Source organism: Elephas maximus, chromosome 12 (genome assembly GCF_024166365.1).
Source record: "Elephas maximus indicus isolate mEleMax1 chromosome 12, mEleMax1 primary haplotype, whole genome shotgun sequence".
NCBI classification, from domain to species: domain Eukaryota; kingdom Metazoa; phylum Chordata; class Mammalia; order Proboscidea; family Elephantidae; genus Elephas; species Elephas maximus.
In genome coordinates, this window is record NC_064830.1 from 58,776,135 (window position 1) to 58,803,294 (window position 27,160).

The window sequence follows — 27,160 nt, forward strand, 5'->3', positions numbered from 1 at the left end:
CCTTCGGAATAAAATACAAGTGACCAAGCGATCGGTGGCCTCCGGTCACGGCTGCTCCAGAGATGAAAACAAACGGAACCACGGCCGGGTTGGGCCAAGGGACCAGCGCCTCACAGAACTTAGGCTTTTGTCCGGCCACCACGCCCAAACGCCCTCTCCAGCGCTGCCTTCGGCGCATTAGGACGGGGATCTGTCGGTCCATGCTTTCTGCTGACGGAGACCCCGCTCCGCGCCACCGGACAGCTCCCGGTTCGGTTCTGGCCGGCGGCCTCGCGCCCTGTGGAGACGCGCCTCAGGGTGACTTTGGTGACCCGGACATCTCGTGCACCGCGGGCGCGGGGTACCCGTTCCCCGGCCGAGCCAGGTCCTGGAAGTCCGACCGAGACCCCAGCGCCTCGCTTGGGGCAGCGCCCTGCTGCCGTGTCCACCTCAGCGCGTCGCCCGAGCGGCACCGCCCCTCCCGGCCCACTGTCCAATGCTGGCGCCCGTCTCCGTAAGCGGCGTCTGCCCCCACCAATCGGCTGAGAGAGCGGCTCGGGCCTCTCCAGGTAGCTCTCTGGTTGGTGGCGGGTGGCCGCGGAGGAGGTGGGTCCAGGGGCCGCGATAGGCTATGGGTCGTGATTGGCGTCACCGGATTCCAATGGGCGCGGGCGGGAGGGTGGTATATGCGCGAGGCCGGGCGAGAAGCTCAACTCGGCCGGCAGAGGGAGGTGCCGGGCGGCGGGCGACATGTTCCAGGAGCTGGAGAGCGAAGGCGGCCGGGGCGACTCCAGGTGCGCCGGGCGAGCGGGCGGGTGGGCTCATGGACGCGGCAGAACGGCGAGCGGGCTCGGGGCTCCGGTCGTCGGGACTCTGGGTGCCCGGCTGTGGGCCTGTCGGGTGGACGCGGCGAGGCGGGACCCCTGTGAGGGCCCGGAGGCGCCCGCAGGCCGGCGCCGAGTACCCCTGGCGGAGCGCCCTCACCTGGAGCTTCCCGGGGCGGCCTCCTCAGGCCGGCCGCGTGAGCGACCCTTGCGGGAAGCGGAGCTGAGTGTCTCCATGACTTCCCACACTTGTTTTATGGACGGGACGTGCAGGGCCGGTGCTCACCGAGGGTCCCACGTCCACGGCTTTTTGTTTTATTTAATAATTTATTGTGTTTTCGGTGAGGGTTTACACAGCAGTTTAGGTTTCCGTTCAACAATTTCTGCACAAATTGTTCGGTGACAGTGAGTGAACATTTTCGTTATTTCCTTTCTGGTTGTTTCGTTTCCATTAATCTAGTTTCCCTGCCCCCTTACCTTCTCATCTTTGTTTTAGTCTGTGGCTAGTTAGATCTCCTACCGGTGTTTTTTTTAAAAAAGCGCGGTACTCCCGGGTGATAGTCTTTGTTTTGTGAGCCAATCTGTTATTTAGCTACGAGGTGATCTCAGGGGTGAGTTTCAGTTCTTGTTTTGAGCAGTAGCTCAGGGCGATAGTCTGGGGAGTCCTCCAGTCTCAACCGGTCCAGTAAGTCTGTTTTTTGTTTTGTTTTAATAATTTGAGGATCCATTCCATATTTTTTCTCCCATTCTGTCAGGATCCATCTGTTGTGGTCCAGGACACGGCTTTTGACCTTTCCCTTAAGTGTGCACACTTGGGATTCATTTTCTGAGTATTCAGCCAACATGAACCCCAAAGCTCATTCACCAAGAGCGCACTTTTCCTGCAGAGGCTATATCTGGATTTGGCCTGTGGGATGGGCAGGGGTGATGGTGGTGCCAGGAGGCTTGCGAACAATGCGAGTGTGTGTGATAGGCGGTTGCCCAGGGATGGCGGGGATCAGCACTCAGATCTTCAGTCCCAGGGTTCAGCGCATGTTTGTACTAACCCTTAGTGCAGGCAAGTCCACTGAACATTGTAAAGTGCTGAATGGTGTTGTGGACCTTGTCTTGGGATGAAGATAGCAACACAGGTGTTCTAGGAGATGCTGTCTTCCTCTAGCCATCCCCAGGACCCGGGGGTGGCAAGGAGGAAACAGACCCAATTGTGAGTGATAGGAGGTGAGATTGGAACAGATCTCCTGACTCAGGTTTCACATCCAGGAACACACAGCTCACCTTTTTTTTAACTTTCGAAGAGCTTCCAGAAAGTTACTGCCTTGAAAACCCTATGGAGCACAGTTCTGCTCTGCACACGAGGTTGCCATGAGTGAGGTAGCCATAAACCATGGTAACTGGTTTATGTTTTTGGTTGTTACTAAAGTTGTGTAGTCCCTGGGTGGCACAAAAGGTTAAATGCTCTACTACTAACTGAAAGGTTGTCAATTGGAATCCATCCAGAGGTGCCTTGGAAGAACGCTAAGGTGATCTGCTTTTGAAAGGTCACAGCCTTGAAAACCCTCTGGAGTAGCTCTACTCTGCACACATGGGGTCACCATGAGTCGGGATCAACTCAACAGCAGCTGGTTTGGATTTTTTTGTTTTGGGCTCAGTGGGTATCAGAAATCACACAAGTTAGAGTTGAGACGACAAGGAGCCCTTTCATGTGACTTGAGGAGCCAGCTTGCATTTTAAAGTTTTGGGTCTTCAGGTGCATTTTTCTTTACTGTAAGTAAGCCCTGTCTGTGGCACAGCCTCACCAGGAGAGTAGAGGGCATGTGTGTGTGGTGACTGTTAAGACAAATACTAAGTAGAAGAATTGCTTCGGCTTGCTAAAAATTTTTACCTTCAAACTTGAAAGAGTTGGGTCAATATTCAGTAATACGCCTAACCAAATAATTAATCATTAATCCACTGAACAATGACTATTAGTCAACCACATCTAGGCCTATACATTTATGGGGCCAGAAGCTTATCCCAGAGAGGTCAGAGTGATCAAGCAGAGTTTCTAGGGGGCCTCAGTCTGCAGGGAGGGAGCCTTCTGACGCTGGGATGCCACACCAGCTGGGCAAGGGGCCACTTCCACGAAGTCAGGTCCCTTCTGGTTTACTGTATGCCTGGCACTGGGTGCTCAGTGAATGCTGGTGGAGTTAATGGATACATACAACGAGTGACATCGACATGCTGACTTTGAGAGCGATGGAAGTTAGCTGTCAAGCTGCCTCTCTAAAGTAATAGATCACATATCTTTGAGGAATTAGTTTTTGGAGAGGTTATTTTGAAAGGGAGAAAAATTTTCCTTTTAGGATGCTAAAGAGGGAAGAGTCTCTTCTTAATTGGATGTCTAAATGTAATTGGAGTTTTCTGTTTAGGATCAGTTAGAGGCATGTGTTTTGGCGGCCACCTTTGAGGAATAGAGTAGCTAGATGTTTAAGATTCATTCTTTATTTTGCCCTGAAGTGAATTGACTGATGGTTGTGAGGTTACCCAGCCAGGTTTTCCTCACTTCTAACCCTACACATCTTCACATTTTTGTTGAGCCATCTTTTGTTCTCTGGTTGAGGGACTATCTTGTGTTTAAGGGATTTTGAGCTGTGAAGGCATGATGCTTTAGCCATCATTAACTCAAGACTTTTAAACCGTAGAATTTATATTCGTAAACAATTTAATCCAGGTTTGTTTCTCATGCTTAACCTCTCCGAGCCTTACTGCTCCCGAAAAGCTTTTCCAAAACAGGGACAAGCTGTTGGAGAGAGAGGGAGTGTGCCTGGGCACTCTCAGGTAAGAGTCACTCTTTTTTTCTAGGCCTCTGCTGGTGGTCTAGTCAGCTTCAGCTCTGTGTGTGGCTTTTTTGTTACATACCCCTTAATTTCTCTTGTGTACTTTTGACTATCTCTATCAGAATATGCTGAAGTGCAACTCCCAAAAAAAAAAAATAATTAGAAGCGTTCCCACTTTGTGCATTCTTCCTGCAAAATGTCTGAGCTCAATAGTGTTCCCACCTACTCCCCATTATCACTGTAGCAGTGATGCCTCAGTGATAGTGAGCTTTGTGAACCTGAAGGGTGGTCTGAGCCATCCTGTGGGTTCTGTTTTTATTAAAATGCCTGTTTGGCTCTCAGTCCCATTCATTCAAGACCTTGGTTGAGAGCCTGTGCCACCGCCTGGTGCCCAGAGGCTGACCTGATGACTTTTGTGCTAGAGATGGCTGCTGTCCCTCCTAGGAAGTTTGATCACTGTGCACTATAGTCACTCTCTGCCAAAACCAGGGCTTTGAATTTGTTCAATTCGAACCCTTGCTGAGAATTTGTATTTTTAACAAGCTTTCAGGCTATGCTAATGCTTCTGATTAGGGACCATTTCTGAGAACAAATAGTACAGCCCAAAACCTATTGCCATCCAGTCGATTCTGACTCATAGTGACCATATAGGACAGACTAGAACTGCCCCCATAGAGTTTCCAAGGAGCTCCTGGTGGATTCAAACTGCCGACCTTTTGATTAGCAGTTGAACTCTTAACCACTACATCACCAGGGCTTCCACTAGAAGAGCAGATGTTCTCAGATTTTATTATACGTAAGAATCACCTGGGGATCTTGTTAAATTGTAGATTCTGATTCAGTATATCTGGGATGGTTATCTTAGTTATCCACTGCTGCCATACCAGAAATACCACAAGTGGGTAGCTTTCCCAAACAGAAATTTATTCTCTTACAGTTTATCCACCCACCCACTGCCATGGAGTCTGTTCCAACTCATAGTGACCCCATAGGCTTTCCAAGGCTGTAAATCTCTACGGAAGCAGACTGCCACATCTTTCTCCCACAGAGCCGCTTGTGGTTTCAAACCGCCAACCTCTCAGTTAGCGGTCAATCACTTTAACCACTGCACCACCAGGACTCCTTCTCTCACAGTTTAGAAGACTGGAAGTCCGATTTCAGAGCGCCAGCTCTGGAGGAAGGATTTTTCTCTTCCGGCTCTGGGAGAAGGTCCTTGTTTCCTTTAAAAATCTGTGGACTCGGTGTCCCCTGAAGTTCTACGTATGTCTTGGCATCAGTCTTCCTCTGGGTCTAGGAGGTTCTCAGCACAGGGACCCTAGGTCCAAAGGATGGCTCTGCTCCCCAATCTTCTTTCTTCGTGGTACTGAGGTCCCCCCTCTCTGCTCTCTTCTCTCTTCTTTTACCTCTTGTAAGATAAACGGTGTGACTTGAGTAAGGGTGGTGCCTTGAGTCACAGGCTCTAGTAAGGCAGTGACTCAAGATCCCACCCTAATCCTCTCTCATTAGCATAACAGACAGCTCACTCCCCAGTAGGAACATAACCACAGGCATAAACACGAAGCCCACTGAGCCGATTCTGACTCATAGCAACCCTATAGGACTGAGTAGAACTGCCCCATAGGGTTTCCAAGGAGTGGCTGGTGGATCCAAACTGCCGACCTTTTGGTTAACAGCCAAGCCTGTTCCACCAGGGCTTCAAGAACAGGCATAAATAAAAAAAAATTTGGGGGGGGTGGGGGGCGCTAGGATTTACAACATATCACAAAATGTAGGATAATTAGATCACAAAATGGAGGACAATCTCTCAATACTGGAAATCGTGGCCTGGCCAAGTTGACACATATTTTTGAGGGATACAATCTCATCCATGACAGGAGGAAATGCAAGTTCTCAACAGAAGTTCAAACCAGAGTGAGCTGGTTTAAATCCCTCTCTAAAACAGACTTTCCTCTGGCACCATTTTCCTTTTCCTCTTTTTCAAAGTAAAATAAAATTCAGAGAAGTACACAGAGTAGTGAACACTTAATATTTTTACCATCTCAAATTAACACTTAGTCATAAGCATTAGTCTCTTCCCTTCTGCACCCGAAGGTGTCCTTTCCACATGGAGAGCACAGACTCACCATGGGCTCACCTCTGAGACATCTGGAGTCCCAGGGACAATGAGAGCCTGTCGTGTCACCCCCCACGGGACTTGCCCCTGTTCAGTTCTATCCATAGGGTTGGGCACAGGCTCGCCGGGGGTGGGGGCTCAGCCAGAGTTTCAGGTGAACTGAACAAGAGTGTGAGAAGAGAGGGCGGAGCCAAGATGGCAGGATAGACAGACACTCCCTTCGAGCCCTCTTTACAACAAAGACGCGAAAAAACAAGTGAAATTAGTATATTTGTGACAAGCTGGGAGCCCTGAGCATCAAAGGCAAGCTTAGACAACGAACTGAGGGGCAGAGGAAGGAAGAGACCATTCAGAAGCGGAGAGGAGTTGCCGGACCTGAATGCGGGGAGACCTCAAGCACCATTCCTGGAGCGCCTGGGGCGGCAGCGGGCTGATCCTAGCATTCGGCCGCAGTTTCCTCAGGGAGAAGCAGCCAGCCACACAGCCCATTCACACCTCCGGAACCGGGCGCTCTTGGCAAAACCTAAGTACTTGCGTATATTTTACTGCGCCCCACCCCTAAGCCAGCTTCAGCGGCTGAGTCCCTGGGCCTGAGATAGACCTGGTAAGCACCTGGAGCTGTCCTCCCGGCCTTGGGGAAGGAAAAAATTTCCAACTGGGGGGAAAAGGTAATTTGCTAGCTCCATTAACTGGGGGAACTCAGAACAGAAGCGGCTCCTGTCCAGGCATAAACCATGCAGGGACACTGAGCACCTTTACCTTCTGCAGGGACCAGTGTGGGCCTATTTCGGGAGAACAGGCCCTTGTTGGCAAACTCCGACCATTTCAGCAGTGCAGTGGAGAGGTGGGTGTTTGACATTTGACATTGCTTTGCCTATTAAACAAGGTCCTCACCTACCCACAACAGGGACCTAAGGACTGGTGGCTCCACTTGGGTCGCCCAGCCACCCGCAACAGGGGCCCAGGGATAACTGGTACCTCCCAGTCCTTACAACAAAATCTTTGGGTGCCCATGGTCCCTCTGCAGAGCCCACCCACCAGCATGCTCTAGGGAACAGAGACGCGTTTTCCTCAGAGACACTTGGGGGTCGGTTCTCAGCCCCCTGCCTTGTTCAGAGCGTGACCCCCTGCTGTAATCAGATATGGGTATATATGCCAATCACCACTGCCCCTCTAAGACTGTAGGGCAGAGCCTCTACCACACACTTGATGATCAGCTACCTGGAAACCTGAGCTGAATTCATACAAGAAAACTGAATGGACTCCTAGACTGATATACCTGATAACAGCTCTAGCCAGTTGGGGACAGGACACCAGAGCTCGAAAGGTGAAAATAATCAAGCTGACTCACGCAAGCAACCCATAGGGGTATACCAAAACAAAACAAAGCAAGCAGCTACGACACAGTAAGCAAGCATAAACTAATACAATAACTTATAGATGGCTCGGAGACAACAGTCGATATCAAGTCACGTAAAGAAACAGACCATGATCACCTCAACAGACTCTCAAAACAAAGAATCCAGGGATCTTCTAGATGAAAGTGCATTCCTGGAATTACCAGATGCAGAATACAAAAGTTTAATATACAGAACCCTTCAAGACATCAGGAAAGAAATGAGGCAATATGCAGAACAAGCCAAGGAACACACAGATAAAGCAACTGAAGAACTCAGAAAGATTGTTCAGGCACATAATGAAAAGTTTAATAAGCTGGAAGAATCCATAGACAGCAATCAGAAATTCAGAAGATTAACAATAAAATTACAGAATTAGATAACTCAATAGAAAGTCAGAGGAGCAGAATTGAGGAAGTAGAAGTTAGAATTTCTGAACTCAAAGATAAATCACTTGGCACTAATATATCTGAAGAAAAATCAGATAAAAGAATTCTAAAAAATGAAGAAACCTTAAGAATCATGTGGGACTCTATCAAGAGAAATAACCTACGAGTGGTTGGAGTCCCAGAACAGGGAGGGATGACAGAAAATACAGAGAAAATTGTTGAGGATTTGTTGGCAGAAAACTTCCCTGATATTGTGAAAGATGAGAAGATATCTATGCAAGATGCTCATCAAACTCCACATAAGGTAGATCTGAAAATAAAGTCACCAAGACATTATAATCAAGCTTGCCAAAACCAAAGATAAGAGCAGCGAGGGATAAAAGATAAGTCACCTACAAGGGAGAGCCAGTAAGAATAAGCTCGGACCACTCGGCAAAAACCATGCAGGCAAGAAGGCAATGGGATGACATATTTAAAAAATAGAAGGAAAAAAATTGCCTCTCAAGAATCATATATCCATCAAAACTGTCTCTTAAATATGAAGGTGGTGAAATTAAGACATTTTCAGATAAACACAAGTTGAGGGAATTTGTAAAAACCAAACCAAAATTACAAGAAATACTAAAGGGAGTTCTTTGGTTAGAAAATCAATAATATCAGGTATCAACTCAAGACTAGAACACTGGGCAGAGCAACCAGAAGTCAACCCAGACAGGGAAATCCAAAACAAGGCAAGATTAAAAAAAAAAAAAGCTCAACACAGGGTAATGGCGATGTTATTATATAAAAGAAGACAACATTAAAATAATAAAGAGGGATTAAGAAATGTAATCATACACCTTCCATATGGAGAGGAAGATATGGTGATACAAAGAAATAAAAGTTAGTTATAAATTTAGAAAAATAGGGGTAAATAATGAGGTAACCACAAAGGAGACAAACTATCCTACTCATCAAAATAAAACACAAGGGAAAAATACAGACTCAGCAGAAACAAAATCAACAACAACAAATATAAGGAAAGGACAATATATAAAGAAAACCTACTCAGCACATAAAATCAAGTGGGAAAAAGAAGCTGTCAACACACAAAACAAGACATCAAAATGATAGCACTCAACTCATACCTATCCATAATTACCCTGAATGTAAATGGACTAAATGCACCAATAAAGAGACAGAGAGTGGCAGAATGGATAAAAAAACAAAATCTGTCTATATGCTGCCTACAAGAGACGCACTTTAGACTTAGAGACACAAACAAACTAAAATTCAAAGGATGGAAAAAATATATCAAGCAAACAACAATCAAAAAAAGAGCAGGAGTGGCAATATTAATTTCTGACAAAATGGACTCCAAAGTTAAATCCATCAGAAAGGATAAGGAAAGACACTATATAATGATTAAAGGGACAATACACCAAGAAGATATAACCATATTAAATATTTATGCACCCAGTGACAGGGCTGCAAGATACATAAAACAAACTATCAGCATTGAAAAGTGAGATAGACAGCTCCACAATAATAGTAGGAGACTTCAACGAAACACCACTTTCGGTGCAGGACAGGACATCCAGAAAGAAGCTCAATAAAGACACGGAAGATCTAAATGCCACATCAACCAACTTGACCTCGTAGACATATACAGAACACTCCACCCAACAGCAACCAACTATGCTTTCTTTTTTAGTACACATGGAACATTCTCTAGAATAGACAACATATTAGGTCATAAAGCAAGCCTTAGCAGGATCCAAAACATTGAAATATTACAAAGCATCTTCTCTGACCATAAGGTCATAAACGTGGAAATCAATAACAGGAAAAGAAATCAAACACTTGGAAACTGAACAATACTCTGCTCAAAAAAGGCTGGATTATAGAAGACATTAAGGATGGAATAAAGAAATTCATAGAATCCAATGAGAATGAAAACACTTCCTATCAGAACCTTTGGGACACAGCAAAAGCGGTGCTCAGAGGCCAATTTATATCAATAAATGCACACATCCAAAAAGAAGAAAGGGCCAAAATCAAAGAACTATCCCTACAACTTGAACAAATACAAAGAGAGCAACAAAAGAAACCCCCAGGCACCAGAAGAAAACAAATAATAAAAATGAGAGCTGAATCAAATGAGATAGAAAACAGAAAAACACTTAAAAGAATTAACAAGACCAAAAGCTGTTTTTTTGAAAAACTCAATAAAACTGATAAACCATTGGCCAAACTGACAAGAAAAACAGGAGAGGAAAAATAACCCGAATAAGAAATGAGATGGGTGATATTTACAACAGACCCAACTGAAATTAAAAGAATCATATCAGATTACTATGAAAAACTATACTCAAACAAATTTGAAAACCTAGAAATGGATGAATTCCTAGAAACACACTACCTATCTAAACTAACACAGAGGTATAACAACTAAATAGACCCATAACAAAAGAAGAGATTGAAAAGGTAATCTAAAAACTCCCAACAAAAAAAGGCCCTGGTCCTAACGGCTTCACCTCAGAGTTTTACCAAACTTTCAAAGAGTTAACACCACTACTACTAAAGGTATGTCGGAGCATAGAAAAGAATGGAATACTACCAAATTCATTCTATGAAGCCACCATATCCCTGATACCAAAACCAGGTAAAGAAACCACAGGAAAAGAAAATTATAGACCTATATCCCTCATGAATGTAGATGCAAAAATCCTCAACAAAATTCTAGCCAATAGAATTCAACAACTTATCAAAAAAAAATTCACCATGACCAAGTGGAATTCATACCAGGTATGCAGGGATGGTTCAACATTAGAAAAACAATTAATGTAATTCACCACATAAATAAAACAAAAGACAAGAATCACATGATTTTATCAGTTGGTGCAGAAAAGGCAGTTTGACAAAGTTCAACACCCTTTGGTGATAAAAACTCTCAGGAAAATAGGAATAGAAGGAAAATTTCTCAACATAATAAAGGGCATTTATACAAAGCCAATAGCCAACATCACCCTAAATGGAGAGAGCCGGAAAACATTCCCATTGAGATCGGGAACCACACAAGGATGCCCTTTATCACCCCTCTTATTTAACATTGTGATGGAAGTCCTAGCCCGAGCAATTAGGCTAGATAAAGAAATAAAGGGCATCCAGATCGGCAAGGAAGAAGTCAAAGTATCTCTATTTGCAGATGACATGATCTTATACGCCGAAAACCCTAAGGAATCCTCCAGAAAACTACTGAAACTAATAAAAGAGTTCAGCAGAGTATCCAGATACATGATAAACATACAAAAATCAGTTGGATTCCTCTCTACCAATAAAAAGAACATCGAAGAGGAAATCACCAAATCAATGCCATTTACAGTAGCCCCCAGGAAGATAAAATACTTAGGAATAAATCTTACCAGAGGTGTAAAAGACTTATACAAAGAAAACTACAGTACACTTCTGCAAGAAACCAAAAGAGACTTACATAAGTGGAAGAACATACCTTGCTCGTGGATAGGAAGACTTAACATTATAAAAATGTCTGTTCTAGCAAAAGTGATCTATACATTTAATGCAATTCTGATCCAAATCCCAACGACATTCTTTAATGAGATGGAGAAACAAATCACTAATTTCATATAGAAAGGGAAGAGGCCTCAGATAAATAAGGCATTACTGAAAAAGAAGAACAAAGTGGGAGGCCTTACTTTACCTGATTTTAGAGCCTATTATACCGCCACAGTACTCAAAGCAGCCTGGTACTGGTACAACAACAGATACATGGACCAGTGGAACAGAACTGAGAATCCAGACATAAATCGATCCACATATGAGCAGCTGATATTTGACAAAGGCCCCAAAAGAGTTAAATGGGGAAAAGACAATCTTTTTAACAAATGGTGCTGGCATACCTGGATATCCATCTGCAAAAAAATGAAACAAGACCCATACCTCACTCCATGCACAAAAACTAACTCAAAATGGATCAAAGACCCAAATATAAAATCTAAAATGACAAAGATCATGGAAGAAAACATAGGGACAACGTTAGGAACCCTAATACATGGCATAAACAGTATAGAAAATATTATAAAGAACATAGAAGAAAAACTAGGTAACTGGGAGCTCCTAAAAATCAAACACTTATGCTCATCCAAAGACTTCACCAAAAGAGTAAAAAGACTACCTACAGACTGGGAGAAAGTTTTTAGCTATGGCATTTCTGATCAGCGCCTGATCTCTAAAATCTACATGATAGTGTAAAAACTCAACTGCAAAAAGACAACCCAATTAAAAAATGGGCAAAAGATATGAATAGACACTTCACTAAAGAAAACATTCAGGTAGCTAACAGATATATGAGGAAATGTTCACGATCATTAGCAATTAGAGAAATGCAGATCAAAACTACAATGAGATTCCATCTCACTTCAACAGGCTGGCGTTAATCCAAAAAACAAAATTATCAATGTTGGAGAGGCTGTGGAGAGATTGGAACACTCCTACACTGCTTGTGGGAATGTCAAATGGTACAACCACTTTGGAAATCGATTTGGCGCTTCCTTAAAAAGCTAGAAATAGAACTACCATACGATCCAGCAATCCCACTCCTTGGAATATATCCTAGAGAAATAAGAGCCTTTACACGAACAGATATATGCATACCCATGTTTCTTGCAGCACTGTTTATAATAGCAAAAACATGGAAGCAACCAAGGTGCCCACCAATGGATGAATGGATAAAGAAATTATGGTATATTCACACAGTGGAATACTACGGATCGATAAAGAACAGTGAGGAATCTGTGAAACATTTCATAACATGGAGGAACCTGGAAGGCATTATGCTGAGTGAAATCAGTCAGTTGCAAAAGTACAAATATCGTATAAGATCACTATTATAAGAACTTGAGAAATAGTTTAAACTGAGAAGAAAACATTCTTTTGTGGTTACAAGAGAGGGGAGGGAGGCAGGGTGGAAGAGGGGTATTCACTAATTAGATAGTAGATGAGAACTACTTTAGGTGAAGGGAAAGACAGCACACAGTACAGGGGAGATCAGCACAATTGGACTAAACCAAAAGCAAAGAAGTTTCCTGAATAAACTGAATGCTTTGAAGGCCAGCGTAGCAGGGGTAGGGGTCTGGGGACCATGGTTTCAGGGGACATCTAAGTCAATTGGCGTAATAAAATGTATTAAGAAAACATTCTGCATCCCACTTTGAAGAGTGGCATCTGGGGTCTTAAACGCTAGCAAGCAGCCATCTAAGATGCATCAATTGGTCTCAACCCACCTGGATCAAAGGAGAATGAAGAACACCAAGGACACAAGGTGATTACAAGCCCAAGAGACAGAAAGGGCCACATGAACCAGAAACTACATCATCTTGAGACCAGAAGAACTAGATGGTGTCTGGCTACAACCGATGACTGTCCTGACAGGGAACACAACAGAGAACCCCTGAGGGAGCAGGAGAACAGTGGAATGCAGACCCCAAATTCTCATAAAAAGACCAGACTTAATAGTCTGACTGAGACCGGAAGGACCCTGGTGGTCGTGGCCCCCACACCTTCTGTTGGCCCAGGACAGGAACCTTTCCCGAAGCCAACTCTTCAGTCATGGATTGGACTGGACAGTGGGTTGGAGAGGGATGCTAGTGGAGAGGGAGCTTCTTGGATCAGGTGGACGCTTGAGACTATGTTGGCATCTCCTGCCTGGAGGGGAGATGAGAGGGTGGAGGGGGTTAGAAGCTGGCAAAAAGGACAGGAAAAGAGAGAGTGGAGGGAGAGAGAAGGCTGTCTCATTAGGGGGAGAGTAATTGGGAGTATGTAGTAAGGTGTTTTTGTGTGAGAGACTGACTTGATTTGTAAACTTTCACTTAAAGCACAATAAAAATTATTTAAAAAAAAAAAGCTTGAGGACAGGTAGAAGGAGATGTCGGGGGCTTCCAAGAACATGACGAGCATGAGGGTCAGGGAACCATCTTGGAGAGCTTTGAACCAATACAAGTCTCCCTGAATCTGACCTGACAGTCAGTGTGGGGCATTAAAGGTTTGGAGGAAGAGCGATATTTCAAATAAGTCAGTAAAAATAGTAACTCATGCTGCATAGGATTTGATATTAAACTCAGTTTAGTTCTAAGGATTGCAAATCTCCACTCCCTGCCCCCAACCCACCCTTTTTTTTAAGATATGGCTGTGGAGACCCAGGCATGTTAAACCTGCTGCAACTAGCCCAGACAAATATGGAGAACATCATTATGCCCAGGCTACATGGTTTACAAGTGACGTGGGCATCACTGTGCCCACCCGTTAAGGTGCCTGACCTGAGAACACCGGTTAACCAAAAGACAAACCCGTTGCTGTCAAGCCGATTCCGACTCGTAGCCACCCTATAGGACGGAGTAAAACTGCCCCATACGGTTTCCAAGGAGCGCCTGGTGGATTCGAACTGCCGACCTTTTGGTTAGCAGCCATAGTTCTTAACTACTATGCTACCAGGGTTTCCAGAACACCGCTTAGCCCTTTCTAATTTAAGCCTAGTTACTAGCCTTTTTTTTTTTCCTTTCCCTCAAATGAAAATCTTTTTTTTTTTTCCTTCCATCAAATCCTTTTTCAGGAAGTGCTGACCGCAGAGTGGGCAGGCTCGGCGTATCTACGTTTCCCATCCTACGAGCAGACAGGTCTGGGCACCGCATCACAGGTCCCAGGCCTGCCTTTTGCCACACTTGGCGGCGACAGTGCTGAGTGCCGGCTCTGGTGCCTTTGTCCGGTTGTGGCTGGCGCATCACCTGTCGTCTATAAAACACATTGCATTCAAGAGTGTGGTATTTCATAGTACCATAAATGGCCAGGTCCCTGTCAAAGACACTTTTGAGGAAACAAAAACTATTTTTAATATCCCAGTCTTTGTGGAGCTCTAATTTTCAAGTATCACTAGCTGCGTGAGATTACAGATTATCTTGTTGTCTAGGACTAGTAAAGCAGCACCGGCCATTCACTGGTTAAAACTGAGTTTCACCCCCAGACCTTCTGTTTGTCCAGGATGGGAACCATTCCCAAAGCCAACTCCTCAGACAGGAATTGGACTGGACAATGGGTTGGAGAGGGATGCTGGTGAGGAGTGAGCTTCTTGGATCGGGTGGACACTTGATACAATAAAAAAAAAAAAAAAAAAAAACAAGTTTCAGTAGGGCCCACTCTTATCTAAATGCATTTTAAAAATCTTTCCAGATGTTCTGAAAAGCTGCTGCATATGAATTCAGTGTGTTACCACCCTGCTGGAGTAGACAGATGCGCCAGGTAGGCAGGGCGGAGCTTTGTGGAAGTTCCTTAGTTCTTCACACATTGACTCCGTGACTCATCACTTTAAAAGTGGCTCTGTCTTCTACTTCTGGAAATGTCTACTTCGAAGCTCCCAAGCAGTGTGTGACAACTTCCCAGAGAGAGAGCCTTCAGGTGGCTGTTGCTGTTTATCACAGAGCAATGGTAATACCACTATTCTTCATAGGTGTCTGAGTAAAGTTGGTGTGTGGAATGCCAGTGTACTGTAGAGATGACATGTTCCATTTGCGTCGATCTAACATAACCAGTGTGGCTAGTGTCTTTTTTGATTTCTTGTTGGTTATACCAGATTTCAGTGCCAGAGACGATTACCCTATATTCCAGGATTCACATGGACTCGTGTTGGTGGTGCATCCCCCACTCTAGGCCAGTGCTGTCCAATAGAAATGTGAATCCTGCTATGGAATGTTACATTTTCTAGTAGCCATTGCTTAAAAAAGGCAAAAGAATCAGGTGAAATTAATTTTAATATATTTTATTCAACCCATTGTATGCAAAGTATTATTTCCAAATGTGGTCAGCATTAATGAATTGATTAAAGACATATTTTGCATTCTTTTATTTGTGCCGAGTCTTCCAAATCTGGTGTGTATTTTATACTTACAGCACATCTCCATCCGGACTGGCCACGTATCAAATGCCCTACTGCCACTGTGGCCAGCGGCCTCCACGCTGGAGAGCACAGATCTAGCCCCAGGGGTGGGCAGCGGCTGCCCCCTCTGTTTATTTTCTAGAGACCTTTAAGAGGCATTAGGGGCCGCACTTTGGACCTGTACCGCTGGGGTTTGGACCCTGGCTCTGCTACCTCCTGTGTGGCCTCAGGCACACCCCTGACCTCTGTATCTTAGTTTTAGTTTCATCAACTGTAAAATGGGAATCATAATACCTTCCTCCTAGGGTTGCAGTGAGGAGTAAGCAAATGTAATACATGTGCGAAGCCGTTGCAACCGTATTAAGCACTGAACAAATGTAAGTGACAATATTAAACACTACTCTTAATAGAAACCAGTATTAAACTCTACTCAATGTGGCTAAATTGACCTGTTTTAGGGAAACTCTAATTTTACTTACGTGAGATCACAGGAATAATTTTACAATATGTGAATTTCTACAAATTTTTAATATAACCAACACATACAGGGACCTCGAAGGCTAAAGGAAACTTGCTACGTGGCAGCCTGTCAGCTGCTTATGCCAGCATCAGGTAACAGGTGTGTCCATAGACATCAGGAAAGTGTCATCCAGTATTGTGGTGGCCCTGCACAACCACCGTATCCAGGTGCCCTCAGTAACTCGTGTTTCCTCTCTGTGTATAGGGCCATGAAACCTCCAGGAGGAGACTCGAGCAACCTTTTTGGAAGCCCAGAAGAAGCTGTTCCTACCAGCAGACCCAATAGGATGGCATCTAATATCTTTGGACCAACTGAAGAACCTCAGAACATACCGAAGAGGACAAACCCCCCAGGTAGGGTAGGGACCTTTGTAAATCCTTATCCTTGGGCCTCAGGCTCTTCTCTCTGATGCTGCTCTTTGCAGAAAAATTTCTCTTTCCTTGTATTTATCCTTTAAAAAATTTTTGGTATAGGTTAACCCTTGTTATCAGAGTTCTTCTAGAATAGAAGAAAGGTTCTATGCTGGTTTTTATTTTCTCTTTGAAGGTGGATCACGCATTCTTGAGTTTTGCATTCTCCTGCAGACTTGTTCCATCCTTAAAAATGAGAGGCTGGCACAGGAGTCATTGTGTCATAGGGATGATAATGATCCAGCAGACCCAGAGCTTTAACTACTCCCTGCCCTGCCCCAACTCTGAGTACGAATAGTCCTTGACCCAACCTGGAGGAACAAAAGCAGCAGGTTCAAGAGCTAGTTCCTGTTTGGTTTGGTTTTTTGGGGGGTGTTATTTCCTAATGCAGTTACAGTGGAGAAGCAGGTGCTGCTTACTAAGTGCCGCACCTTGAAATCCAGAATGACAGTCTCTCTGTGGCCCAGTTCATGAGTATGGGGCCAGCACTGGCCAGCCCTACACATCCTTTGTACTAGCAGCAGAACGACATGTTGCGTGGAAGATAGAGGCGAATATGAAGCCCTGCTAGGGGTCCCGGCTCAGCAGGAGCTGGTCTGGAGCTATCCCTGTGGTGTGTTGGGTTGCCTGGAGAGTTGGGCAACCTGGAGGTGGCGCTTCTTGGCTTACAAAGCCCCGTCAACTACCGGCTCCTCAGCCCGGCCCCTGATGGGTGGAGTCAGGAAGCCTCTGCTGTGCATGGTCAGAGATGTGCTAAAGGCCATTGGGGTCCCTGTGCTGAGTTGCCACTGCTCACAGCCCTGTTATTCATGGCAGTGTTTCCTAGCCCATGGGTGCCCTTTCAAAAGTCTGTGAAGAATGGCCAAGGGAAGGCTGAAAGGAAGCTGCTTATCGGGTCCCCCGAGAACTGGTCTTGCCTCATTTCTGTACTCGGTTATGCAGGTAAAGGGCTCCATTGAGAAAGGAGTGGGAGGCAGAGCATGGACGTGACATGGGAGTCATTGGGACATCCCAAGAATGGTCCTAGATGGGCCGTTTAGTCCTTATTGCAGTCTCTTGGTGTGTTTTGCCAGTTGCCTGGTTTAGACCTTCTGTGAACCGCTTTCCCTGTTCTCCTAATAATGATGATTGGTATCTCGGTTGTTTACTGTTTGCTCAGTGCTTTGTGTGCACTTCTTCCTGGTCCATGCACAGCTGTATGAGGCAGGTACTGTTACCTTTCACAGAGAAGGAAGTAGAGGCCCCACAGCTGGTTAGTGCTGTTACCTTCCAGCTCTGTCTTTTGGGGTAAATTTCTCGAAATGGAATTGATGAATCAGACTATGTGAGCTTAAAATATTGATAGAATCTTCAAGTTCTTCAAAGAGGCTGTCCACTTCTCACCTATAATATATGTGCATGCTTGTCAATACTGTGTTTTTTGTCTTTTGGTTTTTTAAAAAATATGTGTCTTCTTGTTGTTTTCCAGTTATGAAAGAATTTAGGCATCTTTTCCCACTTCAAAAAAGGAGTCCTGGTGCACAGTGGTTAAAGCACTAGGCTGCTAACCGAAAGGTCATGGTTCAAACCCACCAACTGCTCCATGGGATAATGTTGTGGCAGCCTGCTTCTGTAAAGATTACAGCCTTGGAAGCCCTGTGGGGTAGTTCTGCTCTGTCCTCTAGGGTCACTGTGAGTCAGAATCAACTTGATGGCAACGGGTTTGGTTTTTTCTGCTTTGAGGTTGAATTCATCCTTCAATTAGTAAAATGTTCTGTAATAGAAATAAGCCAGACACAAAGTAATATACAGGCAGTATGATTCCTTCTCTATGAAGTTCAAAAGCAGAACTATATTGTTTAGGGGTGCACCTATTCCGTAAGTGTTCTCTCACCCCAAAACAAAGAAGCCCAGCCTGAGCCTCTGCTCCTATGCCCTGTTATAATTCTCACCCATTGTAGCCATACTCTGGGTCACCTGATTGACTGACACCCCAGAAGGCCAGTCTGCTTTAACTCTGCTGTAAATGAAGGCTAGCCCAGAGTGTAAAACAAAAACCCCAGCCAGCAGCCCCTCCCGTGGGAAGCTCACACGGCTCCTCGGCCACCTGGTTATCTGGAGCGGGTGTCCTGGGAGAGCAGCGGGGCTCTTACTACGGCCAGAACTGCTTGAAATTTAACTCTTTGAAAACGGAAAATACAGAATATCAAAATGCTATAAAAAAAGAACATGTTAAGCAGTCATACTCTCACCCCTCCCTATGATCCCATCTCCTGCACACACGCACACACCAGCCCCCATAGGTCACCACTTTTGTGGGGCAGGGCATGGTGTGATGGCTTATTTTCTTTATTCAGACACAAGCAAATAAGAATAGCCTCTTCTTCTCGCATTAGAACTTTGCATATTGTTTTGTACTTTCTCTTTTCACTCAGCAGTATGTCCAGGAATGCTATCCTCAGCAGTTTATAGGAGCTGTCTTAATGTTTACTGTGCAGCTGTGTCCCATGTGCTGCTCTAGGCATTTTGACAAAGAGCTCCCATGTAGCTCCCTGACCCTCACAGCCGTGTGAAGTGGCCCTTTTACTATCCTCATTCTACAGATGAAGAATCTGGGGACAGAAAGGCTGAGTCACTGTAAAATCACAGAGCTGGTTATTGGAATCCTCTGGTAGATAAGTTCTCTGGTGTACCAGGCCGGGATTTCTGACAGCCTCACCTCCATGTGGAGCTTTGTGGAGTGGAGGTGCTTGGGGTTTGCCGAGTGAAGACAGGATCAGCTGATATTGTGTGTAGCCATCCCTTTGCTCAGCTAGGATTTGCTTTTCACATCCAGGCCTCAGTCATAAGCTTTAATGAGTTGCATCCCAGACACACACTTCATTATGGCTTATCAGATCACTTATTGCTGGCAGCAGAGATGTTAAATGCCTGTAATTTGCTGACGTTTCTAGTTGTCACTGGAAGTTCCAGCCAGAATGAGGTAGGAAGGATGACTAATAAATGTTATTTTCCAGACTACAGGGTAGCCTTGAATAGGGCATGGTCTTAAATTTACAGCTTTGTCTATGTGACCTAAAAATTCAGCAGGTCTTTATTTTTAATCTACTAAAGAACTTTGCATGAGTTTGATGAGGAAAGCAGAACAAGTCCGGGGTTACTGGACATTCTGGGGGAACATGTGTGCTTTGTTCCATCTCACCTGTATAGGCTAGCCCAGCTCCACTCCGCTCTGGAAGGGAAAACATCAGTGGTCCCCCTGGTGTGGGGGTCAGGCTTGACATGGTCTCTGGCTCCTCGGCTCCTGACTGTCCAGCTTGAGGGCTGGAGCGCAGGCCTGGTACTGGAGTGTTCCTGGGAGCGGCCCCTGATGGTACACAGGAGTGGGTCAGGTGGGCAGTCTGTTTGCTCAACATTCTGTGATTGTTTTCCAGGCGGGAAAGGAAGTGGCATCTTTGACGAGTTGACACCTGTGCACACCCGGCAGCGTCAGAACCCGCCTGGTGGGAAGACCAGTGACATTTTCGGGTCCCCGCTTGCTTCCACTTCACCCTTGGCACACCCGAACAAGCCCAAGGTATGGTCTACGTTCAGATAGCAGATGCGAAAGGAAAACACAAGGCAAGCCTGGTGTTTTTTAACCAGGCAGGTGTGACATCTCGTCAGGAACAAACAAGATGAGGGCATTGATTTTCTCAGGTGCTGTCATTAGTCATGGAGCCTCAGATCTCCTGTGAGTCACCTGAGACAGATCCTAGCCTTGGTGGGATGGCAGCTGGGGTCTGGTCTCCTAGCACATGGGTGGTAGTGAATGCCCCGAGGGCAGGTCACTGCTCCTCACTGCCCCTCCCTGGGGAGCAGCAAGAACATTTGTAAAACTGAGCTCACAGCAGAGGGTCTGTCCCTCAGGATGTTGTTGCTGTTCATGTTTCATTTCAGAAAGGAACAATGGTAGCCCTGGGTGTGTTCTTTCCCTGACATGAGGCCCAGGTCCTGGGACACGTGTGGGGCTTGGCTGACATGTGGCCCATGCCTTTGCACCAGGAAGGGCACTGGAGCTTACGGCTAGCCTCTTCCTCTCACAGGGTGGTAAGTGCCTCACTTGGAGGTGACTGGGAAGCAAGAGAATTCTGGAGCGCTGTGACCTCGGCCATGGCCCGTAGAGGTGTTGGTCAGGTTTCCATGTGCCCCCTGGGAGCAGGCTTGGTTATCTCCAGTTAACACTTTGAGTTGATCCCAGGTGGCTTTTCTTCACCTCCTATTGTTTCTAACCAGCCTAGGCCTCTGCCCATGTTGTCCTTTCCCTAGAAGCAGGGACAAGGCAGAGCTGGCAGGACTCAAGCAGAAGAGAGGGTCCCAAAGGGCAGATGAGAGAAGGGGGGATGGGAGACGGGCATGTGGCTGGAGAGGTGGAGCCGCCACTTCGCTGGGCTGGAATAGAAACTCAATTAGGGTCATGCTGGCTTCCCTAAGCAGTAGAACCTTCACCTCCTGCTCGAATGGTTCTCTGTTGGTTTGAGGGGTGGCAGAGCCTCTCAGGTTTACTATGGCCAGGACTCACCAGTGATAAAACCCGTTCCCATCAAGTTAATTCCAACTCATAGTGACTCTATAGGACAGAGTAGAACTGCCCCACAGGATTTCCAAGGAAAGCCTGGTAGATTTGAACTGCCGACCTTTAGGTTAGCAGAGACATAGCTCTTAACCACTACGCCACCAGGGTATACAACTTATTATTGACAGTTCTCTTAGCCTACTCATTAGCTTTTCCATCCTATATGGTCAAAGATACAAGTTTCCTAGACCAGCATGTTTTTGTCCATTTCTGGAGTTCCTTGTCCCTGGAAATCTTTGCACTTCTGTTGGTTCACATCCCAGAAACTGGCATACATCAGAACTGAAATGGAAACATACAAAGAATTGAGTGAAAAGGAGAGTGGTGGATGGGAGAGCATCGACAAAGCAGCCTGCCTGGATTGCTTGGTGGCAGCGTCTCTGCTTCCAGTTCAGAGCCGCACAGGGAGCAGGCGTGGGCCTCTGGATGGTCACTAGACTGCGATATGCGATCCATTTTGAAGAGAGGTATGTCTTGTTGGGAAGCACCTTTGGGGCACTGGCTATAAGCTGAATCTTCGCTGGACGGGAAATGTCCTGAAGTCAACACGTCTCCACTATGGAGAGGACAGGATCAGCCAAGCACAAGGGGAGATGCTTCCTGCTGTAGTGTACACACTCCAAGGGTGGCACAGCATGGAGGGCAGACCATTAGCACGACTGGGACAGGCTGAGGGGGAACATACTAGAACTTTGCAGACATGAAACATAAAGGTCTTTGCCTTGGTAGCATTGGGCACTTCCAGCCCCACTGGGGAAGTGACCAGGTCGAGAGCAGGGCTGAGCCTGGAGCATCCTCTGACACGAGAGAGCAGGGAGGCTGCCAGAGACCATGGGGCTGCATCAGAAGGATCAGGGAGCAACAAGAGGAGGCCGAGTCAGAAGGATCAGGGACTCAATAAGTACGATAACTGCCGTGATTACAGTCCATCATGTGTCTATCAAATACTTAAAATTCACGTGTTCATAATGATATAGGAAAAAAAAACCAGATTTGTCACTTTTGGGAAATGCCAGGGGACCAACTCGTTATTGTGGAAAATGGTAAAGAAAAGGCAAAATCAAGCACTAACTGGCATTTCCTACAGTAACTGTACTCAGAGTTAAAGTCAAGGGTGTTTCCTTTCCTAAAAGCAGTCCAGCCAACAAGTGGAGAAAGATCAGTGGGCTTTGAATGTCCCCACTTTGAAAACGTGTGATGAGTAATGGATCTAGGCAGTGATCTCAGTGGCGGATGACATCACAAAGGGGAGTGTTATAGGTTGAATTGTGTTCCCCCAGAAAATGTGTGTCAAATTGGCTAGTCCATGGTTCTCAGCATTGTGTGATTGTCTGCCGTTTTGTCATCCGATATAATTTTCCTATGTGCTATGAATCCTTCCTTTATGATGTTAATGAGGTGGGATTAGCAGCAGTTAATAAGGCAGGACTCAATCTACAAGATTAGGTTGTATCTTAAGTCAGTCTCTTCTGAGATATAAAAGAAAGAAGTGAGCAGAGAGACAGGGTGACCTCATACCACCAAGGAAGCAGCATCGGGAACAGAGTGTGTCCTTTGGACCCAGGGTTCCTGCACTAAGAAGCTTCTAGTCCAGGGGAAGATTGAGGATAAGGACCTTCCTCCAGAGCCGACAGAGAAAGCCTTCCCCTGGACCTGACGCCCTGAATTAGGACATGTAGCCTACTAAACTATGAAAGAATAAACTTCTGTTTGTTGAAGCCATCCACCTGTATTTCTGTTACAGCAAAACTAGATAACTAAGATGGAGGGACAGTCAAAAACTGGGGACCTCATGATGGGAGTGCAAACCACCTTTGGAGCCTTGTCAGAAGATCAAGCCTGGTTCGGATCAAGCCTCATACGAACTGACACCACAGCCCAGATAACGCAAAATACAGGGAATTATTTGACAAAAAACAGAATCCTGTAAATTAAAGAGGCTTAGAAGACACGTCAAGCAAATGCAATGCACAGACCTTGTTTGGACCTTGGTAGAAACAAACTGACTATGAGACAGAGAGCTAGATCATTTGGGAAATTGGAATGCTGACTAGGTATTTGCTAGTTAAAGAACTGCTAATGTTTGCAGTTTTGAGAATGTTATGGTTATGTTTTTGTTTTTAAACATTATTAAGAGCCACATCGTGAAATATTTATAGGTAAAATTTCAAGGATTTGATTCAAAGTAGTCCCTTGGTGGTAGGAGACTGGCTTGGGGGAAGAGTGTGGATGAGACAGGAGGGCAATGCGTTGATTACCTTGTAGCTGAACGACAGGTTACTTGGGAACTCCCGGTACTATTCTCTCTACTCTGTTGATGGTTAAGAGTATCCATAATAAAAATGCTTTTAGAAATTAAAAATAAAACCACTCACTTAAGTCGGGGTAGAAGGCCCCTGAGTCCCACACTGACCCAATTGTTTGCTCATTGCAGGACCATGTTTTGTTACGTGAAGGAGAAGATCCAAAACCAGACCTTCCAGGTGAGGCTGTTTCTGCCCCTTGTCCTGTGGGCCGCGCCCCACCCTCCCCACCTCAGGAATTGCAGGTGTGCCCCTGGGGATGAGAGCACACAGTCTTCTGCCTCGTGCAGGCCAGTGACCAGAACTGCCATGTTATTGCTGCCAGGACTGAGTGTTTGCATACAGCCAGGGAAACTGGCTCGGTTAATTCCAGTAAACACTTTGAGTCTATCCTAGATGGCTTTTCTTCACCTCCTGTCGTTGCTCACCAGCCTTGGCCTCTGCCCACATTGTCCTTTTCCCTAGAAGCTGTCCTTTGGTAGTGGAGGGGGGACAAAGGAGAGCTGGCAGGGCTCGGGCAGAAGAGAGGGGCCCAAAGGGAGGGTGAGAGGAGAGATGAAAAAGGAAGGGATGGAAGACAAGCATGTGGCCAGGGAGATGGAGGCATCTTGTTGCAGAGCTGGAAGTCCGAGCCTGAGCCCCTGACTGTGGCACTCTTGCTGTTACCCTAAAATAGATGGCCAGGCCACATGGGAGTCCACACGTTATTCCCTAAAAACGTCCAGTCACAGTATAAGAGAACCTGGCCTTCGCCTCTTCAGACCCTCCAGTTCAGACATGCTCCATGTACTGCTCAGGCTCACTCTGAGGAAGTCTCTTTGTTGTAGTTGGGGTGGGAGAAGGGGGCATGGAGTTTGACAAGCAGTACAAGGATGTAGTTAACTTATGTAGAAATAAATCAGGGAATATTTGTAGTACCAAGCCCCAGTTGTCAGCCTAGGACACGTTGCATCTGGCACTTACAGCTAATTGTCTTGTCACGTGTTGAAGCTCGACTTTGTTTTCTTCTCTTCACCCTGTAACCGGGTGAATTATTTGCAACCTGTTCCGTGACACAGACTTTTTGCTCATGCAGCTTTACATCAGGGTCACAGGCAGCCTCTGACAGGTAGTGTGCTGATTTGTTCCACAGCCATGGCGAGCACCCTCTCAAGAGAGGGGCCGAGTGAGAAGGGCGGCACGAGAGGCACGGACCCCGCCATGGAGCCAGAGCCCACAACCAAGGTGGACAGCCACGAGCCCCGGTTGGGGCCAAGGCCACGCTCCCACAACAAAGTCCTGAACCCCCCTGGAGGCAAGTCCAGCATCTCCTTCTACTAAGAGAGTCCGGGACTTCCAGTAGCCACACGGAAACTCAAGAGAGACGATATACTGTACTGTAGTTCCCTTTAGCCCAGAAGAGCGGGGGTGGGAGAGGGTTTGTCACATGTTTGAAGCTGGCTGTGTAGGGGCTCCACTGCCCAGGAGATGTGCGTCTGTAATTCCAGATATGGGAGGAGTTCCAGGGTGGGGAGGGTGCGGGCAGCTCTGAGACCTGAGTCAACAGGATCCTCCATGTCCTTGGAGCCTCAGCGTGTGGGCTTAGTGGGCACCTGGGAGTGACTAAAACAGAAGCAGAGTTTACAGCAGTGGAAAGAAGACCAAAAACTGCCCATTCGTTACAGCGAGAACAAGACCAAGACCTAAGCAGAAACACCAACACGGATGGGGGGGTTCTTTGCATAAATCGCCCCCCCTTTAGATCTTGACGCCAGTCACCCTTCGCGGAAACAGTTCTGTTCCAGAGCGTACCGCTGCTGCACCCAAGAGTCCCCTTCACTTTCACCCCAGCCTCTGGTTCTGCGTTCTTCTCTTGAAACGTCTGGATTACATCTCCTTGGCAGCTTTCAACCAAAACCAGAAGGGTGCGTTTGCAGTATTTTCTGCAAGTGTTCTGCTAGCGAGGTTCCCCTTTCCTCTTGTTCTCAGTCTTAGACTTTACAAGAGATATCTTACCCTGATCCTTGAAGGTGCCCTGTTTCTGCCATCTCAAACTCGGCCCCATCTTATGTAGGAATCTCTGCCTTTCCTTCATGAAGGAGTGGTTTTGGTCTTCACATGCCGGTTTTGCTTGCAAATCGCTCCATTTTTCTCTCGCCAGCCTTAAGTCTGGGCCTTTGCTCTTCACTGTTGATGTGGACAGTTTCCGCCATGATCTACAGTTCTTTCTAGATAGGAAGCCCCAACCTCTGAAGGCCTTTTCAGTCTGTTCACGTATGTCTGGGTATTGGGCTTGTTTACATTGTTCATATATCTTAACCTTAGGTGTGTAATCGGTTAGTAGGAAAAAGATGTTTGAGAACCAAGGGTTCTTGGGTTTGAATTCTTTAATAATGCCTAAAGAGCTATTTTTAAACACCAGCTTCCCATCAGTGACTATTGATTCTGATCTGTTCCTGACACCTTTCCAGAAAAAAGTCAGTTACTCAGGTACACTGAAGAAGAAGGCAAGTTGCAGAACTCTGGGTGGTATTTACAAACAACCTTCTGGAAGAGACTGGGATCCAGTAATTCAGCAACAAAGTTGCAACTGGCCAAGTCTGTGGTATCTGCCTGCAAAGATAATGGGCTGGCAAGAATTGTATCGCCTTAAACTTCAGGCAGCCCTGTCTCCCAGGTAGCCTATGATTGAATCCCTACCTCCTTCATGTTGGACCATCTTAAGGGGAGAAGGCTCCTGTGGGGGTTGCCATTGGTGTGAGCACCCACAAGGCCAATGTGAAGAGCTAGAAACACGACTCTCTGTTAAAGCTAGTAAAGCACCCACTGTACTTGGTGCCCTCCCCAGGCCAGCTACCCAGGTGCCTGCAGGAGATCCCCACCAAGCCCCTTCCTGTCCAGCAGGCAGAGGAGCCACACATGGCACTGCCAACCAAAGATTGTTCTTCGCCTTTGGAGCCAGGACACACTTGTTCGCATAAAATTGGTCACCTGTCTCCAGCCTTCACATCATTTCAGAGTTGTTAAAAGAAGTTATTTGGAATCCAGAGCAGTTTTTTCCCTGTTAAAAAGCAATGTCATAAATGATGGTTAGCTTTTAAGCCCAAGTGCTTTGACTTTTTTAACTTATAATGTGAATGAAATATTCTAATGATAGAAAACTACCATTTATAGCAGTGTTTTTTTTTTTTTAATGAAAAAAAAAAAAAAGATTTGTAAATTCCAAATGGGATGGCCAAGAAGCCTAATGTCATAGCTTGGCACTCGTGACTCTCCTCCTCATCTCTGCTGCCAGCCCACTGGAGGAAAGCTCTTCTGGTCTTTTGCCACTGTCAAGGAGTTCTGTGGCAGCAATGAGGGAAACCAGGATGGGAAGGGAGGCTTTGGGGAATGAGGAAAACATGAGCTCTAGCAAGAGCCCCTGGACTGCAGTTTCAGGTAACAGCTTCCCGCCTGCCTTTTCTCCCCATCTTCCCAGTCTTCCCTCATGAGGCAGTGGGAGTGGGTGTGGAGTACCTGGGTGGTCTGTCCCCAGGGAGACAGAACCCCCCTGGGGGTCATTTGTGCCTAGATGATGTTCTGTGCATTGGGAACTTGCCTGTATTGGATTCAGAAACTGTTGTGTTCTCAACCTCTAAGCTGCACTGAGAAATTACTAGTCTGTGTTTTTCTTAAGCCTTAAGATATTAAGTGGATTAGGTGCCAGCATTTTTCTAGAGCTGTATCAAAACACACACCTGTACTCACATTTCCATGTAATTTTGATAGGAACATTTTGTTAACTTTTACAAGGCAGATTGGATATAACAGGTGAATTAAACTTAGCAATCATATACTCAAAGTCTTTGCCTGGTTTGTGTTTATGTGTGCACCTTTCTCGGTGGACTGTTCTCCAAAAGCCTTAGCTCCGCT

The 27,160-nt window shown here is 45.9% G+C and overlaps 1 protein-coding gene across 2 annotated transcripts; it reads left to right on the forward strand.

Moving 5' to 3' along the window:
* The first annotated feature begins 689 nt into the window (after positions 1-689).
* On the forward strand, positions 690-27,083 carry JPT2 (Jupiter microtubule associated homolog 2). 2 transcript variants are annotated; one of them, XM_049903731.1, is made up of 5 exons: positions 690-773; positions 16,167-16,315; positions 19,786-19,928; positions 23,401-23,449; positions 24,402-27,083. In XM_049903731.1, the coding sequence occupies exons 1-5, from the start codon at positions 730-732 to the stop codon at positions 24,587-24,589; spliced, it is 573 nt and encodes a 190-aa protein (XP_049759688.1). In that variant the 5' UTR covers positions 690-729; the 3' UTR covers positions 24,590-27,083. The 2 variants fall into 2 exon arrangements, with proteins under 2 accessions (XP_049759688.1, XP_049759689.1); XM_049903732.1 differs by lacking the exon at positions 690-773 and adding an exon at positions 14,726-14,994.
* The last annotated feature ends 77 nt before the right edge of the window (positions 27,084-27,160 follow it).